This window comes from Trachurus trachurus (genome assembly GCF_905171665.1).
Source record: "Trachurus trachurus genome assembly, chromosome: 5".
Taxonomy (NCBI): domain Eukaryota; kingdom Metazoa; phylum Chordata; class Actinopteri; order Carangiformes; family Carangidae; genus Trachurus; species Trachurus trachurus.
In genome coordinates this window covers 19,447,082-19,470,861 of record NC_139896.1, presented here as the reverse complement: position 1 = coordinate 19,470,861, position 23,780 = coordinate 19,447,082, and the positions used below count along the sequence as shown (strand labels likewise).

At 45.6% G+C, this 23,780-nt stretch overlaps 1 protein-coding gene across 1 annotated transcript; it reads right to left on the bottom strand.

The window, feature by feature from the left end:
- Nucleotides 1-1,949: 1,949 nt before the first annotated feature.
- LOC310986620 (sodium- and chloride-dependent taurine transporter-like) lies at nt 1,950-23,000 on the bottom strand. Its single transcript, XM_083972604.1, has 15 exons — nt 22,797-23,000; nt 18,293-18,522; nt 18,062-18,196; nt 15,473-15,561; nt 12,849-12,994; nt 12,551-12,683; nt 9,898-10,032; nt 9,335-9,438; nt 9,086-9,210; nt 6,634-6,746; nt 6,369-6,506; nt 3,903-4,005; nt 3,712-3,812; nt 3,321-3,491; nt 1,950-3,009 (listed from the first exon to the last, which is right to left on the bottom strand). The coding sequence occupies exons 2-15, from the start codon at nt 18,519-18,521 to the stop codon at nt 2,851-2,853; spliced, it is 1,881 nt and encodes a 626-aa protein (XP_083828730.1). The 5' UTR covers nt 18,522; nt 22,797-23,000; the 3' UTR covers nt 1,950-2,850.
- Nucleotides 23,001-23,780: the final 780 nt, after the last annotated feature.

Here is a 23,780-nt window from a genome sequence, read left to right as displayed (position 1 = left end):
AATGTTCACTGAAGTATTTCAGGTTTTATCCTAATCTTGAGAAATCACTTAAGAGTCAGTATTACTACTGCACAAAGCTCTTTGCCAAAATGATGGAAATTGAACAGCAACATGACTAAAGAAGGAGATGATGATAATGATGTTTCCTATAAGCCATAGTATAACTGTCACCGGTCACAAAAACCTTATCTTTTTAAGAGATTCTATGCAACACCTTTAAGCAACTCCATCAGCTAAGGAGAAATGAAACCTCGTCAGACTTAAAGGGAAGACCCGAGTTGTTCTGTGCGAGGTGATGATGCACCACGGCAGCCATCAGTCACTGCATCACTGTGTCTGGACCGAGTCTGACTGAAAAACTGCAGCTGATTGGTTGGTTGGGAATGTGATCAAGCCAATGGTGGTGCAGAGTCACTGAGGTGGTGACATGCTGTCTGACCACTGGCTACAGCGCTGTGAGTTCATCTATATGAGAGAGAAATACTGTCTCCTGGTATTTACACAAGAGGAAAAAGCTATAAACCCGACACCGACCGCACATGGAGCCATTGTAGAATTCCCATTTTTTTTTTACTGTACACTGAACTGCTCATTAAATGTTGCCCCCCCTCCCCTATGAGAAATATCAGTTGCATTGTTTGTTTGTGACACTAGAGAAATGCAGGATGGAACTACAACGGCTGCCACTGTGGATAAATGATTTGTATATGAGCTTAGTATCATCACCAGAAAGAAGTGTTTCCTTCTTCTATGTAAAACTACAGCAATTATATCATCAATAGTAAATACCAATAATAACATTATAGTCTTAATAAAAAATCTAAACATCGACAGAGGAGAAACTAACAATAATAATAATAATAATAATAATAATGTCTGTTCCTCTGCAGAGAGTAAATCAGCCCAGTCTGAAGCCGTCACTACTGTAACTGCTCTACGACACAGAGACACAGATACAGACTGATTAGCTACTACTGTACAGTACGCCACAGACAACACAGTCAAGGGTTCAACCTCCACACTTCAAATCCTTTCAGATACCTGTCTTTGAACGGGGGCAGGGTTTTTTTTACCCACCGCTGTCTCAGTGCTACTTTTAGACTCCTCCCATAGTTCACGGAAGATGGGGATGTTTGTGCTAAGGTGCATTTAGGAAAACCAGGATCCTGGTTCAATGTAAGGGCATCGGGGTGAGGGCTGCGTCAATCATCTGATTCTTCTGTTTTAGCTGCACCAGACTAAGAGGAGCAGCTAACACTAGGACAAAGGAAGAGAGTTTAGCTTTGGTGGCTCATGAGATTTAGTTGTTTTTCTTTTTTTGATCAAAAACAGAATAAAGGCATGGGATTTACTGTTTTTTTGTAGGTCTGGAGTCTGGTTTGTAGGTGTTTCAGTTTGTGCCACAGCAAAATGAAGCTGAACCCTCTCTGATTCTTCTTTTTCTAGTTTTTAGTTTTTTAGCTGTACCAGGCTAAGCGGTAAAAACGAGCGGCTAACGCTAATGGCTACCAAACCAGCTGGACAAACGAAAGGAGTTTAGCTTTGGTGGCTCATGAGTTTTGGCTTGTTGGTCCATATTTATTGGAGCCTCTTGTAGGTTTTACTTTTATTGTCGCTGTTAGTATTAGCATCTGTTTAGGCTACCAGTTTTTCCAAGCACTTTAGCCATCAATGTCTTTACACGACAGAGGTTATTTATAACCCATCAGCTTATTTTTAAGGCAAACCAAACAATTAAGTATTTTGGTATCAGAAAGTGACTCTACAGGCCACAGCTAGTTTGTTAGAATGCTAACTTTATTAAAAGAAATGAAACGCTAGGACTTGAGACAGTTGTTGGCGAATAAAGGAATGAAGTCTAATGTTGAACTCTAAACATAACCAGTAAACAGATGCTAATCCTAACGTTAGGCAAACGTACAGTTAGCTCCTGTAATATGGGACTTTTAGAAGCTGAAACAGCGACAAAATTATTTTCAGACATGCTGATGTTGCTGCACCACATTATTATACTATAATGCACACTATAATTATCATTGTCATAGTTTGAAGCTCACAGATGTCACTGTAACACCACAATGCTTATGGTGTTTGTACACAAGGCATTTAGTGACTGCAGCTCCTGTGATTTGATTATTGCACTTGGCCACATTGATTTGGATAAATTGTTGTGTAGTTTAGTACACATCTAATATCTCTAATATATCTTAGGGTGACAAGTGTTTTATTTGGGCTTTGTTGCAGCTGAATGCAGCTGAACACAGCCAATCAGTGACAGCTGGAGGTTGTCTGAGCTTCTTCATTGTGTCTCAGTCCAAAAGAAAAAACAGTGTTTGGTTGATGATCAGCGCAGAAAATTGTTTTCACCTCAAGCTACAAAAGGCAGTTTTGATTCCAAGACTCAACAAAATAACTTTCTTCTCTTTTTTAGAACAACAGCTGGAACAAACCAGCGTCTGACCAGAGGCTGGTGCTAATCTTCCACTGTGCCTTTGAGCCAGAAGACAGTGGGTCGTGTGCAGTCACATGAAGATGAAAATAACATGAAAACAACAAATTCTAAACAAAGTGAGTGTTGTAGAAATAGATTTGAAATGTGACTGCTGCCCTATGAGGAAAACACCAACAGCAAACTACTTTTCACTGTACCATATTACAGTACCATAGTGCCACAGTACTGCTAAAAGATTTGAAACAGGAACTTTTTTTCTAAAACCCTTATGAGTCCACCAGACAGAGACAGAGACGGAGACAGACAGAGACAGAGCTAGCTAGCTTCAGGAGCGTGAGGACAGAAGAGGAAGGAGAGGACCGGAGAGCGATCTCATGGAGAGCCTCCACCTCATCCCTTTACATCATGGTCTCTACGATGGTGTGGGTAGGGGCCTTCATCAGGAGACCCTTGTTCCCATTGGGGTCCAGCGGGTAGGTGAGATCCTTGGGGCCGCGGTGGTCTGCTGGACGGGAGCTGGCCCCACCACGAACTGGGGCGGCCACCGCCTTGATCCTCTGCAGAGTGGGGGGTGGAGGAAGGGAGGAAAGCATGAAGAATTAATGACAGGGATTATGGTGTAGATTTCTTATTCCTGTTTTGCAGTTTTAACCTTCAGTCAATGATTAGTTAATAATGAATGGTTTTCAGAACGATCCACTGGATGTCTGCTCCTTCCTTCAGTGGATCTCCTTATAATTAAATTAATCAAAAACCCTCCACATAATATTCACCATTTTACATCTGCATCAGCTCGTTGTTGAACTTCATCACAGCTAATCATCAGTAATTGTTATAGCCTAGCCCCACGGCTGACCACACCACCAACCTCAATGAGGGGCCCATCAGACTGGATGATCTTGATGACGACCACCATGGGGATGCAGATCATGGAGGCCAGAGCCAGAGTCCAACCAATACCAACGGCCCAGTCCGGATACTCATAGACCTTGTTGTAAGTCAGAGGCTTGTACTTGACCAAGGAGAAGATGAAGCAGCCCTGAAGAGAAGAACACAGATAACACTCAGCACGGTTATCACTGAGCCTCACCAGCTCAACAAACACTCATGTGCACTCAGGAGTGACTGTAGCTATCACTATAGAACAACAAAAGTTCACTTTTGATCATTTTACTGAAGCTTTAAAAACGGTGAGAGATGAGTCCCACTAAAATAGGACATCATCAGAGTGAAGAGATCACATGAGCCATTGTCCTCACCATGCAGAGTAAAGGAGTGATGACAGACCAGCTCCACTTCATCCAGGGATTTGGTCTGTAGCCAATCATGTCCTCGATTGCATCGTAGAAATTATCAGCGCCTGCACGCGAACACACAGACACATTTAGATGATACATTCAAGGGTTAATTATCAGAAAGCTCAGTCACACTTAAGGTTGTTGTTACCTACCATAAACCCAGGCAACAGCTATACATTCAAAGAATGCCACCCACAGAAGGCACACACCGCTCGCTGCATAGTAATCAAAGAGCTGGAAAACATACATGCCACCCTGAGAGAGAGAGAGAGAGAGAGAGAGAGAGAGAGAGAGAGAGGCGAGTTTAAAAATCACAGTATGTCTCTTCGTGGTTTAGTTAAGTTTACTAAACTAAACTAAATTCTACCCATAATTCTTTGAGGATTGTATGTAAGGATGCAGAGATAAGTTCGGACTAAACTGGTGTGTGTGTGTGTGTGTGCGAGTGGGTGCGTGTGTGTGTCCGGTGTGAAAACTGTTTTAACAATCATGGGAATCCTAAACTTGAACCAGGCCACTGCAGCCATAAAAAGATGTTGTCATGGGAACCACAGAAGGAGGGAGGCGGGGCAGGAAATAGAACGACAGTGAGGGGTTGGGATGATGCGTGAGAACAGAAATAGGACTGAAAGGGTAAGGATGGACAAAGGTAAGGGCTGCAGATGTCTCACATTGTTGCGGCCCCATCACCCCTCTAATGTGTATGCTGTGTCCACAGTAAACATTTAGATTCATGTGGGTCAGATATTTCTTTCAGGTTCCATATATAACTTAATAGGCTATTATACATACAGTACATTCTGTTAGTTGATATGCACATATATTTCATATATCCACCTTATTCCTGGGGTCGTTACTGTAGAAACGGTTATGGGTGGAACTTCCGGCCAGCACCGGAAGTAGCAGTGAGCCATTGGCTAACAGCAGTGGTTGCTAGCGGTCTTCATTACTGTTAGCGGGTTATTTGAAAGTTTTCACATTGTTTTCTGTTTTCTTAGTTAATTCGGTAGATGAGGCAATTCATGTAGTGATAATAGATCGGTTATTGATCCATGGTGGTGAGCGCTCGTAATTAAAAAATCAGCTCGAGTGAAGAGAGGGAGTAGCGCTGTTTGGTTGACCCGTCTGCAGCTTCTGGGTGGAGGACTGGACTGTGTTGGACGAGTCAGACCAACAAGTCCGCTTGGACCGTGGCCACTCAGACCAACAGGTCCGCTCGTACAACGTAATCTGGGCACATGAGTTAAATAACAGCTGTGTTTGAAACCACGCTGCGGTTCGTAATCGCGGTGCAGACCTGAGTGCTGACGAAAGGAGAGAAAAAAGGGAGTCGGTGGAAAATGCTCATTGATTAGAGAGACAGCGATCAGCTCCGCCGTGCTGACGAACCCGCTTCAATATGACAAACTATGACTGTGATTAAAAGAACCTAAACCAAGTCGAGTAGAGCTGAGCTGTAACTGTGTAGTGGAGAAGGGGCAACAACACACGCTATGCGCGCACACGCACACGCGCAATCGTCCCCTCAGATGCGGCTGCATCTCTCCAGGACACTGGTGTGTGTGAGTGTGAGAGAAATAAAAGCTGTGACTTGCTTGGGCAGACGTTGTTTGGTGTCACCCGCTGATTTGCACAGGTACATAAATATCTAGACCCCGAATCTATAAGAGCCCCCGTCTTTTTCAGACTTTTTTCGATGGAAAAAACACCGCCTTATATCCAGGTCAATGTATAAAATATGTATAAAAAAATTGCGTGTATCATTTAGGGGTTTTTATATCCCTAAATGATACACGCAATTTTATGTTTACTGTTTCATTCCGTGTAAACGTTGTGTACACTGACACACCCCCCTGTATCTTTATGATTAAAATAAACTAAATAATGGATTTTTTTTTACTACAACTTTGTTGGTTGGACACTCGGATGTGTCTGTGTGTGGTCTTATAATAGATCCATGGTGAGAACCTACAGTAAAATACTCCCCCCCACCACCACCACACACACACAGTCCCTGAGAGCAGACAGTAAAGAGGTGAGTGAGAGAGAGACCCCCCACACACATATGCATTTCTTTATAAAAGAGGAATGTGTTTTAAAATAAAATTATTCCAATTTATATGAGGCAACTTTCCAGAGCTAGCAGATAGCTCGTTGCCTCAACAACTGAAGCAACCAAGTTAACAAGTAGCTAAATATGCTACTGTACGTTATCTTTTTTATCTTTGGCCACTTTTTTAAGTCGTCCTCACACCTCACAATATTAGTAGGCAGCGGTATTATGATATTGTCTCGTTTGAGTTGTAAAAGGTGGTGTATTATGTCTCTAACGCTCGCAGAAAGTGGATTTGCGGGTACTGTTAGAATGTAAACAAACGCGACTTCCGGTTCGCACCGGAAGTTGCGGCCATAATTCCCGCAAAGCATCATGGGGGCTAGGAATAAGGTGGATAGTATGCATATATTATCCTTGATGTATGGGGGTGGGGCCGGTCCAGACTATGTGATTCCTCACTGCATCGTTGTGATGAGTCACAGGTGAATTTGATTCTATCACCTACAGTAATCAATTACGGATCAATTAATACTGGAGGAGGGAGGGAGAAGTTCATTGTTACCTTGGTAACCATGGTGAGTCCAAGCAGGTAGCTCATGCAGCAGATGATGGCGATGAAGACCTCTCTGCGGTAACCCTTCCTTAGGAAGGACGGATACAGATCCACCAGTGATGTGATCTGCCCTTCCACCTCCACAAACTGCAGACAGAAAACAAACCGCCCATTGAGAACATAACAACTGGAGTATGTGGGCATTGTGGGTATTCAAAAGAGACTCGCTACTTCCTGTGATGATGTGTGTGTGTGTGTGTGTGTGTGTGCCTACCTGACTGTCGAGGCCAAGCAGCAGCAGCATAATGAAGAAGAGAATGGCCCAGGCTGTAGGAAAAGGCATCATGGTTACAGCCTTGGGGTAGGCAATGAAGGCCAGGCCTGGACCTGCAGGGTGGGGAGGAGGAGCAGGGGGGGAGGGGGAGGAGGGGGGAGGGAAGGGGGGAGCAGAAAGAAGAGGGGCAGGGATGACATTAGTATTTTGTGATGAGCTCATCTGATCTGCATCCCTGTGGGAAGAAACAGCCCTTAGCATCAGAGACGCAGAGCCAGATGTGAACGTGTGTGTGTGTTGCGTGTGTGTGGACGTGCATGTTTATGTACCTATTAGTGCATCTGACCTGACATATGGTTACTTACCTGTCACATCCTTTGTCACATACATCACTAACGACATTAGACTTTACACATTACAGCTTTTTATTACACTAAGCAGAGAAAATATGAAGAGATAAAAAAAAACAACCCGTGTCACTTGAGAAGAAGCCGTGAGAGAAGGAATGTGGCATGTTGTATGTGGATGTGTCTACAGTGTGTGGTAGATGTGTGAGAGCACTGAGCCCTGTAGACTGCCTGATGAAGAAGAGGCTGATTGACTCTGAATAGAGACGATCAGCTGCTGAATTACAGATCATTCATGTTTGTTGTTTGCTGCAGACATTTTACATTCCAGCCAACTCTGCGCTTAGGAATCCAACATGACTGCAGCAAACTGTGCAGGGAGATATTTTAGTCTAATTTGACGTTGAGCCGTAGCACAGAGGTCAAGAACAGAAGAAGCAGCCATGACAGCGAAACAGAGCTGCTGTTCGTACTGCAGCAGGATGTGTAAATATGATCATTTTTTTGTTGACAGTTATGACAGGGCATCCAACCAAACACCACGTTGACTCCAAATATACCTCCAAATCCAGTTCTCTGAGGTGGGAGGGGGGCACTAGCAGATCGTTTATCAAACCTACAAAGTTTCATTCAAGGATCCATATTGAACTTTGAGATCATTTGTTGAATAGCAACTTTAAAACTTTGATCTTTTAGACAGAAGCCACATTGTGTCCTCACTGCATCAGCGTCATCTGTCATGCAAGTAACAGCATCAAGCAGCCGCAGTTAAGGCAGACTGACTTGTGGTAAGGTTCTTACCTGGCAGCACCTGATGACATTCAACTGTCTGACCTGAGGATGTGCCCTGTCTGACCTGAGGACATTGACCTGTCTGACCTGAGGATGTTCTTTACCTGCTCTGTTGCTTGGACTCACAGCACATGGGCATACAGTATAAGTACCTGAGCTGCTGCAGGGAATTGGTACCTACCAGGGTCCACCTACTTCCACCTAACACACTAACTGATGTTTATCGTGAAACATTAACGCACTCATCAAACACAACACTGACTCTGAATTCTGCAAACCAATGCCCAACGTTGGTTCCAACTTGCTGAGGTTAGCTCACTGTGCTAAAGCCAAATTTGCTCGAGTCAGGATGACAGATGGAGGCGGAGTAAAGCACTTTACACCCAATGCTGTTATTAGCATAAATTAGAAGTTTGACATTGAACATGATGCAGAGCGATGGAGAAGAACAAGCTCCAGAGGTGGTCCTACAAACATCTGTTGGCTCATAAACACTTTAACAGTTAAGATTCCATCTGCATCTGAATTGAAAACCAAGCATTGTACATAATGATGTATCCTGTAAAAATGCTGCAGGTGCATCGAAAAGATGATTCAAGGCTTAATGGCTTAGGGCTTTTTTAAGGTTTTTTCCTCGATCAATCAAACTAAATATTAAAGTCTTTCCTTCCTATGGGTTAAAACTCAAGTTTCATGGTTCAGTTCCTGCACATAAATACACTAAGATAATACAAGAGGTAGAGTTGCTAGTTCTACATGCAACAGTACTAGTTTTTTTTTTTTACTACAGTTCTACTGCAGAGGTATTAAAAAAACTTTGGTAGAGATAACTAGACATCATACACCAAATGAAATTTGTCACAACAAAAGTAACATCAGTTAATATCCTGTGAAAAGGGAACACCTCAAAATAACACCTGTGACTGGATGTTAAAGCTAACACACAGGCACAAGACACACTGTGTCCCTAATCCTTGTCGTAACGTCTCTGAATCTGGATTTACTCTAACCAATGTCCCTTTGCCCGGAAGACACCTTGCTTTCCGTAAATACGTAAACAGACTAGATGTGCTCACATTCTGTCTCATTCTGCTTTTGTCAAGGAGTGTTTGATTGCGGAAACTTCCATATTCCGATGCCGTCATGTAATGATTTATCAGGGAATCCATTTAATTCCAAATTACAATTCAATTTGAAATTAAACGTATTTTCCATAATTTCGTTGATGTTTCTCTTGAATATTCACTGTTGTTTAATTTGTTAACCAGGAAGCAGCGCCCACCATCACTGCCGCCTTTACAGAACCCTCGTACCTGACTCTGCCACATCAGCAATGTCCACCCCTTGCTCTTGTGCCATGAAGCCCAGGACGGAAAATATTGCGAAGCCAGACACAAAACTGGTACCACTGTTGAGGGCTCCCAGCAGCAAACAGTCCCTATGTCACACATATGTCATGAGGAGGATTTGTTAATGAACACACAACGATCCCTTCACCCCCGCCCCTCTCCCCCCGACTGCTAACCCTCCCTCACGCTTCCCCACTGAAACTGGCGCCTCACCTGTAGCAGTTGTATTTGTACTTGTTGTAGCTCCCCAAGGACGTCATGGCGCCCAAACAGATGGCGTAGGAAAAGAAGATTTGGGTGCCGGCATCAATCCAGACCTGTGAAGTTGGGGGAGAGAGTGGGGACAGAAAGGCTGAGGCCTGCTGATGAGGGGACGTACAGGAGCTGTGGGTACAGCCTATCATCAAAGGTAAAACCTATGTGAACAAGGGGAAGGTGGCTGCAGAGGTCTGGTAGACTTTAGCCATTAAAAGTTTGCTGAAAACTTCCAGGTAGATGTTAAATCTTGTATTCGTCACAGACATCCATTGGACCACGATGCTACTTGACCTGATGACTGCTCAGTTCTGACAGACCTTAAAACCTAGAAACCGACAGGCCCACTCTAAAAATTTCTACTCAGACCTCCAGGATATCACTCAGTATACCTTCAAACTTTAAAGTGGCTTTATTTGTTGTATTCTATAAATTAGATATCAAGATAGCTGGGTACTTCGTGGGTGGACAGACAGCTGTTTGAGTTGTCAAACAGAAGGAGGAGTACAGGGGGCACCTACCTCTGGGTCCTTCAAGCGATTAATGTCAGGGTACAGGTAGAACTTGATTCCCGCATAGGCGCCCGGCAGCGTCACGCCACGAATCAGCAGCACGATGAGCATGATAAACGGGAATGTGGCAGTGATGTAGACCACCTAAGAGACCACAACACAAAAAGACAAGAAACAAGACTCATTATTTTGGGTTGTATTATTCCAGCCAGCTACACTACAAATTATGTTAATTTGTTATTTGGCCAATGAGCTGTTTTCTTTTTTTTAATGCAGGGACTTGTGGTTGATTGAAAGGACAGGCCACAGGCCGTCTCTCAAATCAATAGCAGTGAATCAGTATCTGTTGTTTTGGAAAGCGGTGACCACACTCGGCCTTGTAGGAGTCTTTATTACCGGGCTTACGACAGGAAGCAACCAGATGGCACAAATCGGGCCAGACCAATCAATATAGAGTGTTAAGGCTATAAAGAGTTGTCTGGGATTGATTGATCTGCCTCTGGCCTCGTGGTGAGTTGTTGTTGCTGCTGTAACAGCAACTGAACAAACCCTGTGGTTTATTACACTGTCGGCAAAGGAACCAGAGGAACTCGAACAGGGCCAACTGTGACAAGGTCAAGGGTAACACAGTCAGGCTGATATACAATAACATCAACAATACAGAAAAGCGTACTGATGTTTACTAATAGGACAATGACGTTAAAAAATATTATGTACTTGTGATAAAGTAGAGATAACCTAACCCTACATCACATCATGGACTAGGGGGGAATTTGGCACTGTGTGCTTTCAATGGCATTAACCTTCACCATACTTGATTCAAAGACCATATTTCCCATTTGAAACTTAACAGAGTCGGACAAACGCCAACAAACTGATGTTAATGTGTTTTGGTAGGATGATTACAGAATAACCGTAAGTCATATAGCATGTGGGAAAGTCTTACACTGACTTTGAACGGAGACAAGTGTAATAGTAATGTACTGTTATCTGACACAGCGGACAATGCGAATGATGGTAAAAGGAATTTTGAAACTGTCCTAAAGTGAACGTGCAACTGTAAACAAACTCACGGTGTTGTTGGTTTAAAAGCTATCCCTCACTGATGTATGGTGTGTAGAAAAAGAAGGCTAACACAATTGCTACCTGTAATGAAGCCTGCATTCAGTTGGCAAAATTTGGTTACAAAAATTGATCTATCGAGTCATATCCCAGAGTATGATTGTCCGATTTTTTTTGTGCTGCCAGTAAAATCTAAACCAATTTTCAATTTTCCCCTGACTTCCCCCATCTGTTCATTCCAAAGCGAGCACACATTCAAACAAAACACCAGTCAACTATAATCTCCCTTGGTCTTAATTTAATTACTACTTATAGGGAAGTAAAAAATCAAATTATCCAAGATCAGTCAGGTATCCAACGTGCCATGTTGGATGCCATGCGATGTAACATTCCATCCATGTCATCTTGTTAGCTTTAGGACACTGCAACTGACTGGTGGCACTGGCTAGTGCTACCAGGTGTAACGTAACATCAAACTACTAACTATTCACCTGGAACATTGATTAATAATTAAGTTTATAACTACATGGAAATAAACTTATCAATATTCTACAGTGTAGAGGTTGGCAAAATTCACTTTAGTGCAACATTAAACAGACCAGCAGAATATTCAAGGTGTTTATTTGGACACATATTAGTTAATAAAACATGAACATAACCTAAGCGACATACAACTATGCACACACACAGAGAGAGAGAGAGAGATGCAATTTAGACAACAGCAAGATGGCTGAAGGTGGCTCCAAGGGAACGGTGTCTAAATGGGAGAATCAAAGATGGCCTCTTAGGCCAACCACATCGTCATCCTAACTTCACAGACTCTGCTATGCGCAAGTTGCATTAGCACAGAGAAAATAATAGTTAGATTTTCAGCATTGACATGACATGGTTCTAAATTCAGACCAATGAAAGTTGTCCGTTTCTCAAATCTCATAGTTTATGCAGGGGCCTGGAGTTTCTGAATATCGTCTTTTTCCTGGTAAGCTAACTTACTGTAGCGAGCTGTTCTGCAACTGCTCATAATTAAACCCTTGCTAACGATCTAGAGTCATAAACACTTCTTTGTTTAAGGAAATAATGCTGAAGCTCAAATCTCTGGGCGGATTCACAACAGCTAAGTGAAACCAGATGTTTCTCCTCAGATCCAGAACTCAGATCCAGCATTTTACACAAACCATCTCAGAGCCTTTAACAGGTTTTGGGCAGAACAAACTGTGCAGATGTTTTCTCAGCCATGATGTATGGAATCATTTTATTTCTGTCCTGCTGAACAGGAGGTAAGGGATTTGTTCACTCCCAGCTTCTGCAGCCTCCCACGGCCCTGAAAAAAAACTAATTTGTACTGTGCTGCCCTCTGTGTGAACACAGTACTGTATTGTTCTCCTGCTCAGACCACAGAGAAAAATCATATGAGCATCACTCTTGTTATGGCTTCAGCAGCATGATACAGTGTTGATAAAATCACACAAGACAGTTTTTGTACTTTTGTAAAGTTCACTGAGTTCATGGGGAAAATAATCTTGTCCTGGAACAACGTACAACACACACGCAGTAACACAACACGACAGGACGGTGGCCAGCAGAGGACCAACAGCTTTACCTTGCCAGTGGACTTGACTCCCTTCCAGATGCAGAAGAAGCAGATGACCCAGACGAGCAGTAAACAAAGAGCCAGGTCCCATTTAACAGGACCAATGTCCTCTATACCGCTGGTGATACCCAGCACGTTATGTCTGCAACAGACAGGGAGACAGATGTTGAGGCAGATGTGCACACTCCTTCATTTACATCTCAGATCATTAATCAGTCTTATCTGAACTGAATTTCTCACATGCCAAAACAACATGAAAATGAAGAGTTATAATGAAGGTGAGCAATAGCGCTCTTATGCAACTCACTCCCAGAACTCGGTGACGGGGGAGGTGAAGTTGGAGGCGTTGGCAGCCACCCACAGGGTTTTGTTCTTGCGGTACGTGTCCTCGATGCAGTGTTCGGTGTTCCATGGCTGCTTGCACTTGGCCCATGGCAGCTCTGGCTGAAAGCACTGAAACGTAAAACAATCACATACTACATTAGTGTACCTACGTTCTGGACCTGCTCACTACAGACAGACTGGCCTGGCGACCATGTAGGCCAGTCTTTGTACCGCGCTCAGCTCAAACTCATGGCAAGAAAACTTCTGTTACAATTTGGCTGAACAGGAAACGGTTTCTGGTATCACATTAAAGCAACACTATGAAGTTTTTCAACCTTAAAATATTGTTTCTAAACTCATTGAAGTGGTATCTTCAACTTTCCTGTGCGAGTAGGATCACAGTGGTTCTGGTACACCACAGCTCCACTGAGCTCCAGAGACCGAGCTCAAGCCCAGTCTCCCTGCTCCTCTCACTCACACACAAGCACCCTGTGCTGGGCTGCACAGCCGGCCAGCCTCCCTCGAGCTCTGGAGCTTTGCTCGGCACAGACCTACTGTCAACAGCGAATACTGACACCGGGATGACGGCGGCAATGGCACCGGCAACAAATTCACGTATAGGGTCTGTGCTTCTCTGGGAAAGACAGGTAGCAGACAGTTGGTCTTCTCAACCAGTACCAGTACCACAAATCCTACATAGTGTTGCTTTAAATCACAGTAGAGATGTCAGATGGTTAGAGTTAGAATATATTTCTTAATAATCACTATAACAATGGTAAATTAATGTGGTCCTTGATAAACATTTGGTAAAAGTTACTTTTTTAACATTTTCAGCACATTTCAAAGACACTGAAATAAAACTGATGATTAAGAATTTTAGGTCACTATAATAATGATATAACAATTTTAACTATGTCCTGCTTAGAGTCTGTACTATATAAATAAACGTGACTCCATTTAGCAGCTGAGGGTCCGTGAGAGTATAACAGGGCTGATCAAGCCTTTACAGGCACCTGTTTGGGTTTAAGGCCTCAAAGGGCTTCAGAGGTTACTGATCTGCTTTACACCAGTTTCAAAGACATCAAGGCGGCCGCACAACAGATGACTGACAGCTCTATTCTTGCTGGGGGACATTAATAGGAACATTTGTTCTGCTGCTGCTGCCAAGTCTGTAACCGTGAAAAAAAACGTTATTCTCAAATTGTCCTCGATTCTCAACCCATATAAGTCTGAGCTTAAGTAAGAGGAACAGGTTCAGCAGTTGTATAATCATATTTTGTGTGTGTGTGTGTGTGTGTGTGTGTGCGTGCGTGCGTGTGTGTGGGGGTTATGTTCCTCAGACTGAATTCAGACACTGAGTTAAGGTGTGTTCACCGGACCTTTTATTTTTTTTCTCTGACGACGAGCTCATATATTAAGTCAATGCAAACAGGCGATTGAGTGAATATTCGCTCAGGCGAAAAATTGCTGGGGCTCCGAGCAATAGAGCGAAAATTCGGTCAAGATGAGAAATCCCAAGTCGACGTCATTTCGCTGGTCGTCAGTCGCTTGCCGCTCAACGCTGATTGGCTGCCGTAATCCCGGTGGTGCCAGTGTATACAGAAAGACATGGCAGTGGCATTCTTGTGTCGTCCAAGTCTGTTGAATTGTGCCAAACTGACGAGTGATTGCAGCTGAGCGATGTAGCGATAACGAAGGGGTGATACGAGCGACAGCGAAACAAATAAAAGGCCCGGTGTGAACGCACCGTTAGAAGTACAGGTTCGTTACACTATGTTGTACATTGTAAATGCAAGTGGACGTTGCCCCACAGGTTTCTAACGCCGGGTTCACACCGGACGCCGAAGCGCCGCGAATAGCCGCGGAACGGAGACCGCTTCCCTTCGGCGCCCAAGTTAACAGGTGCTGTAGTTCAGACCAGAGGCGACGCGCCGCGAAGCGCCGCGATTGCTCGCGCCGTGCATTTATCGTTTCGGCGTCTGTTCTATTTTGTGCGCGAGCCGCGAGCAATCACGTCAATCTTGGCAGGAAGTCACACATGAAACAACGAGAGAATCCGGTCAATTTTCAAAATAAAACACTTTTCAAAATAAAATACAGCGATTGACAAATGCGACCGTATTTATATTTGTCAGACTCTCAACAGAGAGCGAGAGAGATGAAAACACACACACAGGATAGGGAGACACGGAGTGGGCTGGCTGCAGGGAGGAGGAGGGGGGGTCAAAACACACAAACAAACAGGGAAAGAGAGAGAGAGAGAGAGGCAGAGACAAGTTGTTGTAAAGTGAAGGAGGACGTGAAATTAATCTTGGAAGTGAAGTACAGGGAGTTGTGTGACCCACAGCACATGGTGTTATAATTATATGAGGTTATTTACTTATCCATGATGTAAAAAACACAGCTCTGAGTGAACAACAGCTGAGGAGCAGAGGCGCTCGCGACCACCGCGGAGAAATCAGCGTCTGGTGTGAACTGGAGGGACGCGGCTCGCGCGCGATTTCCGCGGCCGCTTCGCGTCGCTTCCGCGTCCAGTGTGAACCTGGCGTAAGGCTCAGAGTGAGCTGCTGCACAGTCGCCATCTTGGCATTTGTTTTACAGACCTACCTGGAACAGGTAGTAGAGGCCCCAGGCCAGGATGACGATGTAGTAGATATTCAGCAGAGAAACAATCACAATGGAGGCGTAACCAATACCTAGAGAGGACAGAAATTACTGTGACAATGATGGCGATACAGGAAGATATGACAAAGTAAGGTGAAGGTGACCTCTATGACAATCACTGAGATGAACATGAAAATCATCTGTGGTTTTAAAGCGAACTTTCCCTTTATTTCTGTGTGAACGACTTCTTCCTCCACTTCCTCCAGATGTTTCACCTTATAAGTCTCTGCTTCGTCTCTACTGCTGGATTCTGATTGGCCGGAAAACAGGATGTAAGATGCACCAGCTCAAAACGAAACTAGTGTCATGTGTCAGGAGAGGAGAACACAGGGGCCACGTTCAACGCCTGAATGTCAGTTGAATCACAGCGACGTACATTTAAAAGAAAACAGGTTTCTGAGGAGAAAAACCGAAAATAGAACGTCTCCGTGGAAACAGGTCTGCGCTGCTCCTGGGTCGTCGACGGTGACAAGACTAACGTGCACATCCTGAGTCTGCTCACACACATTTCAAAAGTGTCACTTCCTGTTTCTTCTCCTCTGATAAAGAAACGTTGTGTGTCTAACCTACACTAGTCACCCCGCACTTCAATTCAGTTCGACCTTGTGTGTGTGCGTGTGTGTGTGCGCATAGAGATACGTGAATCCTCCAAAACAAGCGCAGGTGGGGGGAGGGGGTAAGTAATGACTGTTGTGACTGAAGGTCCTCATAAGTATATTAGACCAGCTTGTGTGTTTGTGTGTGTGGCATTATCAGTCAGCACACAGCTGACAGAGGCCATTCTTTCAAATTAATGTCCTTCAACGTCATTGGCCATCTGTTTGAGTGTGGAAGTGTGTGTGTGTGTGTGTGTGTGTATGAACTACTTCAGTGTCGCATCATGTCCTTTTAATAACTCGACTAATTAGCAGCTGCTAAGCATCTGCATCTCTCCACACACACACACACTTGCTGGGATCACATGGAACAGTGCTGATCAAACAAACAGACGCGGCGTTGCCCTCCATGATGTAATTTGTGGCGCTGACCCTGGCTGACCTCAGGCCGTTTACACGAGGCTTCGGGCTGTGATGTCACTCGGTGTCAGGTGATGTCACAAGGTGTTACTGACCTTGATTAAAATGTGAATTTGTGTCAACGACCAGGTTTTCAGTTGGAAGCTTATCAGTCTGCTCAGAGTCAATCAATTGCAATCAAACTCTAACATTACAGCGGCATGTTTTTTCCTCTGAAGTGTTTATCCAGGAGAAGATCTGACGAATAGATGTCGTGGCAACGGTGTCGGTGTGGTGATATGGTGAAACCTGATGAGTCACCTGTTATTTGTGCAGCTACACCCGTCTCATCGGTGCTTCTTGTCTTTTTTCCCTCTTAACCCCACCCACACTCGTTTGTTTTTATGCTTGAACGTTCACGCTACAGGGCATTAGCACAACGCAGCTTCACATTTATCTATTTACTTGACGATGTTGAAGCGATGTCCTGAAGACAGAGGGAGCTCACTCCTCTTCCTCCTCTCATTGTTTTTCTTCCATTCCCTTCTTTTTCATCCCCTCTCTTGTTTATCCCTCTCGTCTTTGTCAGCCAATCTCTTCTCTCCTCGCATCTCTCTGCCCTGCTTCTTGTCTTTCTCCCTCTTCGTCCCTCTGATGTGTAGCAGCTCTGTTGCCGTAGCAACGTGTGATTCAGGACACTCTGTACACTGTCTTGCGTGTGTGTGTGTGTGACAGAGAGAGAGAGAGAGAGACAGAGAGAGAGAGAGAGAGAGACGAGAGGAGGATAATGTGTCTGAGAGGAAGAAAGAACGTGTGTGCGTTTGAAAGTGAGAACAGCACCATAAGTAAATAATTAAATCAAGATAACAAGACGATTCAATAACTAAAATACATTTTTATAAGGGAACGAGGAATGAAAGCGAGAGACTGAGACTGCGATGAATACATTAACCTTATTCGGCGGGTAGCGAATGGGAGGGAGGAGCTGAAGAAAGGAGCGAAGGGGCTGTGGAGGGAGACGAGGGAGGAAATATGAGAGAGAGAGGAGGTGAGAGCAGAGCTGAGCCTCAGTGTGGCAGCGTACCAGCGCAGGCCTGGTTGCCTGGTAACGGTTGCTGGGTGAAGTCTGGTTTGTGTGATGGGGAATCGCTGTGACTCAGTTCTTCTGTGAAAAACACCGACGCTGTGGAAAAGTTTAAAGTCTGACTGTCGCTGGACGAGAGAATCGCGGCACTAAGGCCACACGGGGGGGGGGGGGGGCTGTGGCCGCTGGATTAGCTATGTATTTGCTGAGATGATGGGATACAAGTTAATCATGTGACCGGAGCCGCAGATGTGTTTCTGACTTGGACTGGACTGCACCTCAGCACCGCGCTCACTCTCCCTGGCCCTGACAGCTGCTGAGGAAACATCTGGGGTTTAGTCTAGAACAGGTTTCGAAATGCTGGCCCCGCCCACAGCAGCGGCTGTACCTGACGACCTCACAGCCTTATTACATCTCAGACAACTAAAGGCAGAGGCTTCGGTGGCTACGTACCAGTGAAGATGGGGCAGAGCTTCTCCCAGCAGGTGATGCCACCCTCGGAGGTGAACTGACCGAGGGCGACCTCCAGGAAGAAGACCGGTAGGCCTCCGCCAAACAGGAAGATGAAGTAGGGGATGAGAAATGCACCTGAGAGAGAAGGGCAGAGCAACGTCAGAAGAGGAGGAGGAGGAGACGGGGCCAGACAGACAACAGCAGATTCAGATTCACTCGACTGTGACTCACCTCCACCATTTTTGTAGCAGAGGTACGGGAAACGCCAGACGTTCCCTAAACCAACAAAACCTCCAGCCACAGACAGGACAAAGTCCAACTTGCTCGCCCACTTCTCCCGCTGGGGGTGTTTGCCCTCTGCCTCGTCTTCAGGCCGAGTACCGGGGCTCTTACCAGGAGACGGCTTCAGAGTGTCCTTATGGAAGTCCTTCAGACACTGGAGCTTCTCCTTCTGTGCCATGCTGAGAGAGACAGAGAGAGGGAGAGAGAGAGAGTCAGAGTTGACCCACAGCAGCCCAATGTCTTTTACTATACATCCTGAGCAGTTCAGTTCACTATGTCACAATCTAATTGGCTGTTTGTATTTGTTTTTTCTCTCTCTCTGAGCAGCCGGCCAGTACGAGACGAGTCAACGTCCTCCAGCTCCAGATGTTGGCAGCTGGTTCAGGTTCATCCAGTAACAGAGGAGGACGGAGGTACAGACGTCCCAACTGCTGCCGTCGCTCCCCACAGCAACAGAGACAGAGACTGAGGTTTTGGAAATGGTAGTTTCAACCTGCAAACCCACAAGCAGCTCGGATTTCTCCCCAACGGATGCCATTACACCTACTGTGGTTCGTTCCACGGCGTGCACTTCCTGTCTCCTAAGTGGGCGTGGCCATTATAGCTGGTTTAGGCCCACACACACACACACACACACACACACACACACTAACGCAAAACACTAGATACAGTTTGAATCTGCAGCTCGATTTTATCCTCTAGCTAAATATCTAAAATGTTAATGAGGTGAGTCTGGTCAGATTAATGTGTCCTGGTGTTGGTATCTCTTGGCCAACACAGCTCGTGTTGCGGCCTCTCAGGTAATGAACGCTGCCGCCACCACATCACGTTCAGTTTGGACAGACGCTGTCGTCTGTCGCATCACTGATCTGAGACAGAGCGGCGAGGCGACACCAGTTCCTTCCGCCACAATTAAAACAGACGACTGCTTTCATCACTTCCTCCTTCTTCCTTCCATTTCTTCCTCGTGAAACTATTAAATGTGTGATGAGATCGACGACCAACAAGAGCTGTAAATTTCCACCTGACAAAGAGCGCGTGTGTGTGTGTGGTTGTATGAAAGGGGGGAGGGGGCAGACGTCTGTCACTGCAGAAAATGTCACGTCTTTATCTCGTCCATCTGGCACTGAGCTCAGCTCCTCTGGCTCCAACGTGTTCACACAGGGCAGGAGATAAACTCCCATAATTCCTCTCTCTTACTGCCCAGTGCCCACATACATACAGTTTATTTTCCGTTCAAATGGCCACCAACACTGTCAACATAGGGTCCAGACCCCGCCCACTTAGCTTACATATAACAACACTTTGCCCATGCACACAGACAGACACACACAGACTAGAGAGTTAATTAATAACACGAAGAGGAAACTAGCCATGCCGAGTGTTTCCTGCTGTGACACACTGACTTCATTGTGTATGCGACACACTGACGATGAGTAGATACAGATAGCAATGGCCCTGACTGAAGCTTGTGAGTCTGAGTGAATTATATTTTCACAAAAACTTCCAATCTGTGGCAGAGTCAAGGGTCAGGGCCAGGGCCAGGGGTCGGGCCTGTGCTATCTCACTGTGTAAACATGGGCCCAGTTTGAGCCTTGTGGTGTCAGTGTGAATAAGTGTGATTTAGTTAGTGAGTCAAGGTGTTGGAATATGTCCATGTGAGTTTGTGTAAGCCAGTGAGAGAGTTAGTTAAGTCAATATGAGTCGGTGTGTTGGTGTGAGTTAAAACGCTGAGTTCTCAGATTTATAAGCAAGAAACGGATCCTAATGTCACTGCTGCCAAGGAATGAAGATGGTTCGACCAAGGAAGAGCACCAGGACCAGCACTAGGCTCCTCCTCCTCCTTCTCACTCTGCCCTTCCTCCTTTATCTCCATTTCTTTTCCTGTCCTTCTTTACCTCCTTCCTTCTCCTGCATTGTTCTTTTCCTTCTCGCTCTCTCTCTGTGTCCCTCTGTGACTGTGAGAGGGAGCGACAGAATAATAGAGCTGTTAAAAGTTAACCAGGGAGGGGGGTGGGGAGGGGCTCAGTCTAATCTAACAGTCACTGTTGACTCTCCAAGTTTACAGGTTATTACACACACACACACACACACACACACACACACACACTGCTTAGCCACAATTGGTCAAAGGGTCAGAGGGAGGTGCTTGCGTTTGGACTTGTTTTTGTTAGAGAGGGGCAGGGTTAAGATCTAATCTCACACCAGCTCTGTGTCAACTCGGCTAATGGTAAAACGAGTGCCCTGCCCTGATTCTGCCAGCAGGTGGCGCTTCACCTTCAGGACAAGTTACTAAACTGCACAAGATGAAACACCGCTCGGGAGGGGGCTGGTCGGTCTTAGAGGTCACTGCAGGGTCACAGTGATGCTCCTGGTGCAGGTGACTCATGACTCACTGTGCTGCCCTCTAGTGGAGGCCTGGAGAACAGCATCGCCTGTTTTCACCAGGACCGTTCACCGCACCACCTGTGTGACATGACCGTCACCCACTGACTGGCTCTGCCTGATTTACCAAACCGTCGCACCGACCGTGCTCCTCTGTACCACAGTAACGCTCTCACTCTTGGCCGACGTCGTGGAATTTCTTTGGTGCCAGTAAAATAGAAAAACTTGACATAAATCAAACCCCTCCCATTTGCTGGTTGTTGTTGACCTTGGGTGAAGCAGACTTTTCACCCTGAGTCGATGACTCCGCTGGCTCTGGAGATTTCTGGTCACGTCACATGGTCTTCAACAGCACTCATGTTTGTAAGGTTGTCGATAAATCAGGAAATCTACTGCCCGTTTCTTCTTCCAACATCTCTTTAATGAGCAGGTCGTCCACCATCCTACAGGCTAGAAACTGAAGCCCTTCCCCCGACCAGTGTCACCAGTAAATCAACATCACCTCCACCGCCAAGGTGGAAGATGAGTGAGTGTATGAAGACATAAGTGTGTGTGTGTGTGTGTGTGTGTGTGTGTGTGTGTGTGTGTGTGTGTGTGTGTGTGTGTGTGTGTGTGTGTGTGTGTGTGTGTGTGAGAGAGAGTGTGTGAGTGTGTAGCTGTAATGAAGTGGAGTCTGGGACGCGGTTGTACCGTTTGGCAGCAACGATGATGTTTTTATTAACTGTGTCACCACTAGCTCAGTTTTCATCTGGCTGAGATTTCACCAACAAACACACACACACATACAAACACACATTCGTGCACAAACACACATTCGTGCACAAACACACGCATACACACATTCCACTGACCTCAGGTTACTGACATAATAAATGATTTAACAACATACAAGGCTGCAGTTACTACTGCAGCTTCCAGTGCCAACAGCAAGATGAACAACCGGAGGGAAGCTCCACTGACAACACCCCGGCGAACCCCCACACACAGACAGACATTCCCCCCAATTCCGTTGACCAGGGCCAGGGTCAGAGGACAGAGGTCAGAGGTCAGGGGTCACTCTGGCTCCAGCTCATTCAGGTTTAACTGACATCAAGTCTAAATGTAGAAATTACTTTAAATGTGACGGCTCTTCTTTGTGCCTGGAAACATTTCAGCTCAAACCTCTGTAACTTTCCAGTGTTGAAACAGATCCAAAATGGAACCAGCTACCTGTCATCAAACCCAACACACACCCCCATCAAGCTTCACCACACCCCCATCGACCTCCGACACAACACCATCAACCCCCACCACGCTGATCCTCACCACCACATGCTTCATTAAGATGGTACATTTAATGTCTGAGGCACGAGACGCAGAGAGCACAAAAACAACAACACTGAGCTACTGTCACAACAAGTGGTTCATCACAAAGAGGAAGAAAAGAAAAGATAGAGAGACTATGGGGAAGAAGACAGAGCAAGGGAGAGAGCGAGGGGAGGGGGGAGGGGGGGCTCGTGGTTTGCAGAAGCAGCGCACGATGTGCAGCACGCGCCTGAGCATCATCTCCGCCTCACTTCCCCGTTTTCTGGTAAAGCGGGTCAAAAACAAAGACAACTCATACATAATAGGTATCTCTATGCATTTCTAGATATGTAAGCACCAGATGAATAAATTTAATGTACACAGGCTGCAGGAGAGCTGCAGAACAACACTAGAGTCTTGACAATGATCCTAAAACAAGAATAAATCGTCCATCAATGATCCAAACACACTCATTAATAAATTAAACAACGTATGACAGATTAGTCGAGCTCGTGCTGCACGCAAAGCCTTCAGGAAAAGGCAAACCCTGCAGCTCCTGTTTAACCAAATTCACACCAGGAAACCCTCATGTGAAGTCTATTCATTAACCAAACTCGTTAACGAGCCAAACTCTGTTAAATTGTTTTTCCTCAGTTAACGGAGCCGCTCGTGACGCCGGGTAAAAGCCTTAAATCTATTTCTAACGTAGTGGGGGAGCCGCGCGGTGCGTTCCCGCCCTGTCTGTGTCTAAGGTGTGCAACGAGGATGAGCAAATGTCCGTTACCTGCTCTGATGATGTGATTTGTCTCGTTTTGTCCTTTAATGTCCTCAGACCGCGGTCTCTGCTCCGGTTCGTTGTGTCCGTGTCCTCCGGTGTCGGTGAGTCGACTGAGACTGGACGCGTCGCTCCGCGGGTTTGAGCCTATTTATAAGCTTCTCTTTCTGACATTAGTCTTTAACATGGGGACCGTAGACATCAGCGGCAGTGGAAAATCACCGGCCTGCCTCCACGTGTTTCTTCACGGACCGCTTATAGCGTCGGAATTACTAAACGTGCGGCTGTTTAAGTGGCTCCAGATGAATATTTCTCTCCCGGGGGTTAATGCAAATCGAAGTGTTAAAAAAAATACCTCTCGCTATTTCCACAGTTTCCAATTAGCTGTTTCCAGGAGCTGCTGCTTCAGGAATAAGTGACACTTTTACACGGCAGCAGCAGGATCACTGAGCCACTGGGAGACGATTTATCGATCTATAGGCCTGATCCGACTGAATTATCCCAGATCAATACCCGCCATCAGCTGTCAACATCAACATCATCAACAAAAGCTGTGATCACCTCTTTTTCTCACAACCATCCACAAACACGCACAACCTCATCAGATTAACTGGGCTTCACGAGCTGCAAGTGAACGCAGCATTAAGGAGCATTAAAGTGGCAGTTCCCTCCACCCATTTCACGCGCTGGTTGGGCACACGCTCAGGATCCAATGCGCGGTCCCGGGCACCCCACCCACCCCCAACCCCAACCCCACTCACTAACGCGCGAGCCCGGCGGTGGAAATAAAGAAGCACAGTGTGAAGGCAGCAGCAGAGAGACATATACAACTGATGTAGGATAGCCTGAGGGGTGGGGGCTATATCCAACAACTTGCAACTTGCCTACCTACAGTAGCCAAAAATGTTTTATTATACCGGATGTTAGGCTATATGTTATTCACATAATTTGGCAAACACTAGCATGGCCCTTGGCCATTGGCACTGCTCAGTT

Coding starts and splice junctions, on each gene's coding strand:
- LOC310986620 (XM_083972604.1), bottom strand. CDS start 18,521: ATGGCACAGAAGGAGAAGCTCCAGTGTCTGAAGGACTTCCATAAGGAC. Junction 10,033..12,550: donor GAGTCAAGTCCACTGGCAAG/GTAAAGCTGTTG, acceptor GTGGTCTCTTAG/GTGGTCTACATCACTGCCAC. Junction 4,006..6,368: donor GACTCACCATGGTTACCAAG/GTAACAATGAAC, acceptor TCTCTCTCTCAG/GGTGGCATGTATGTTTTCCA.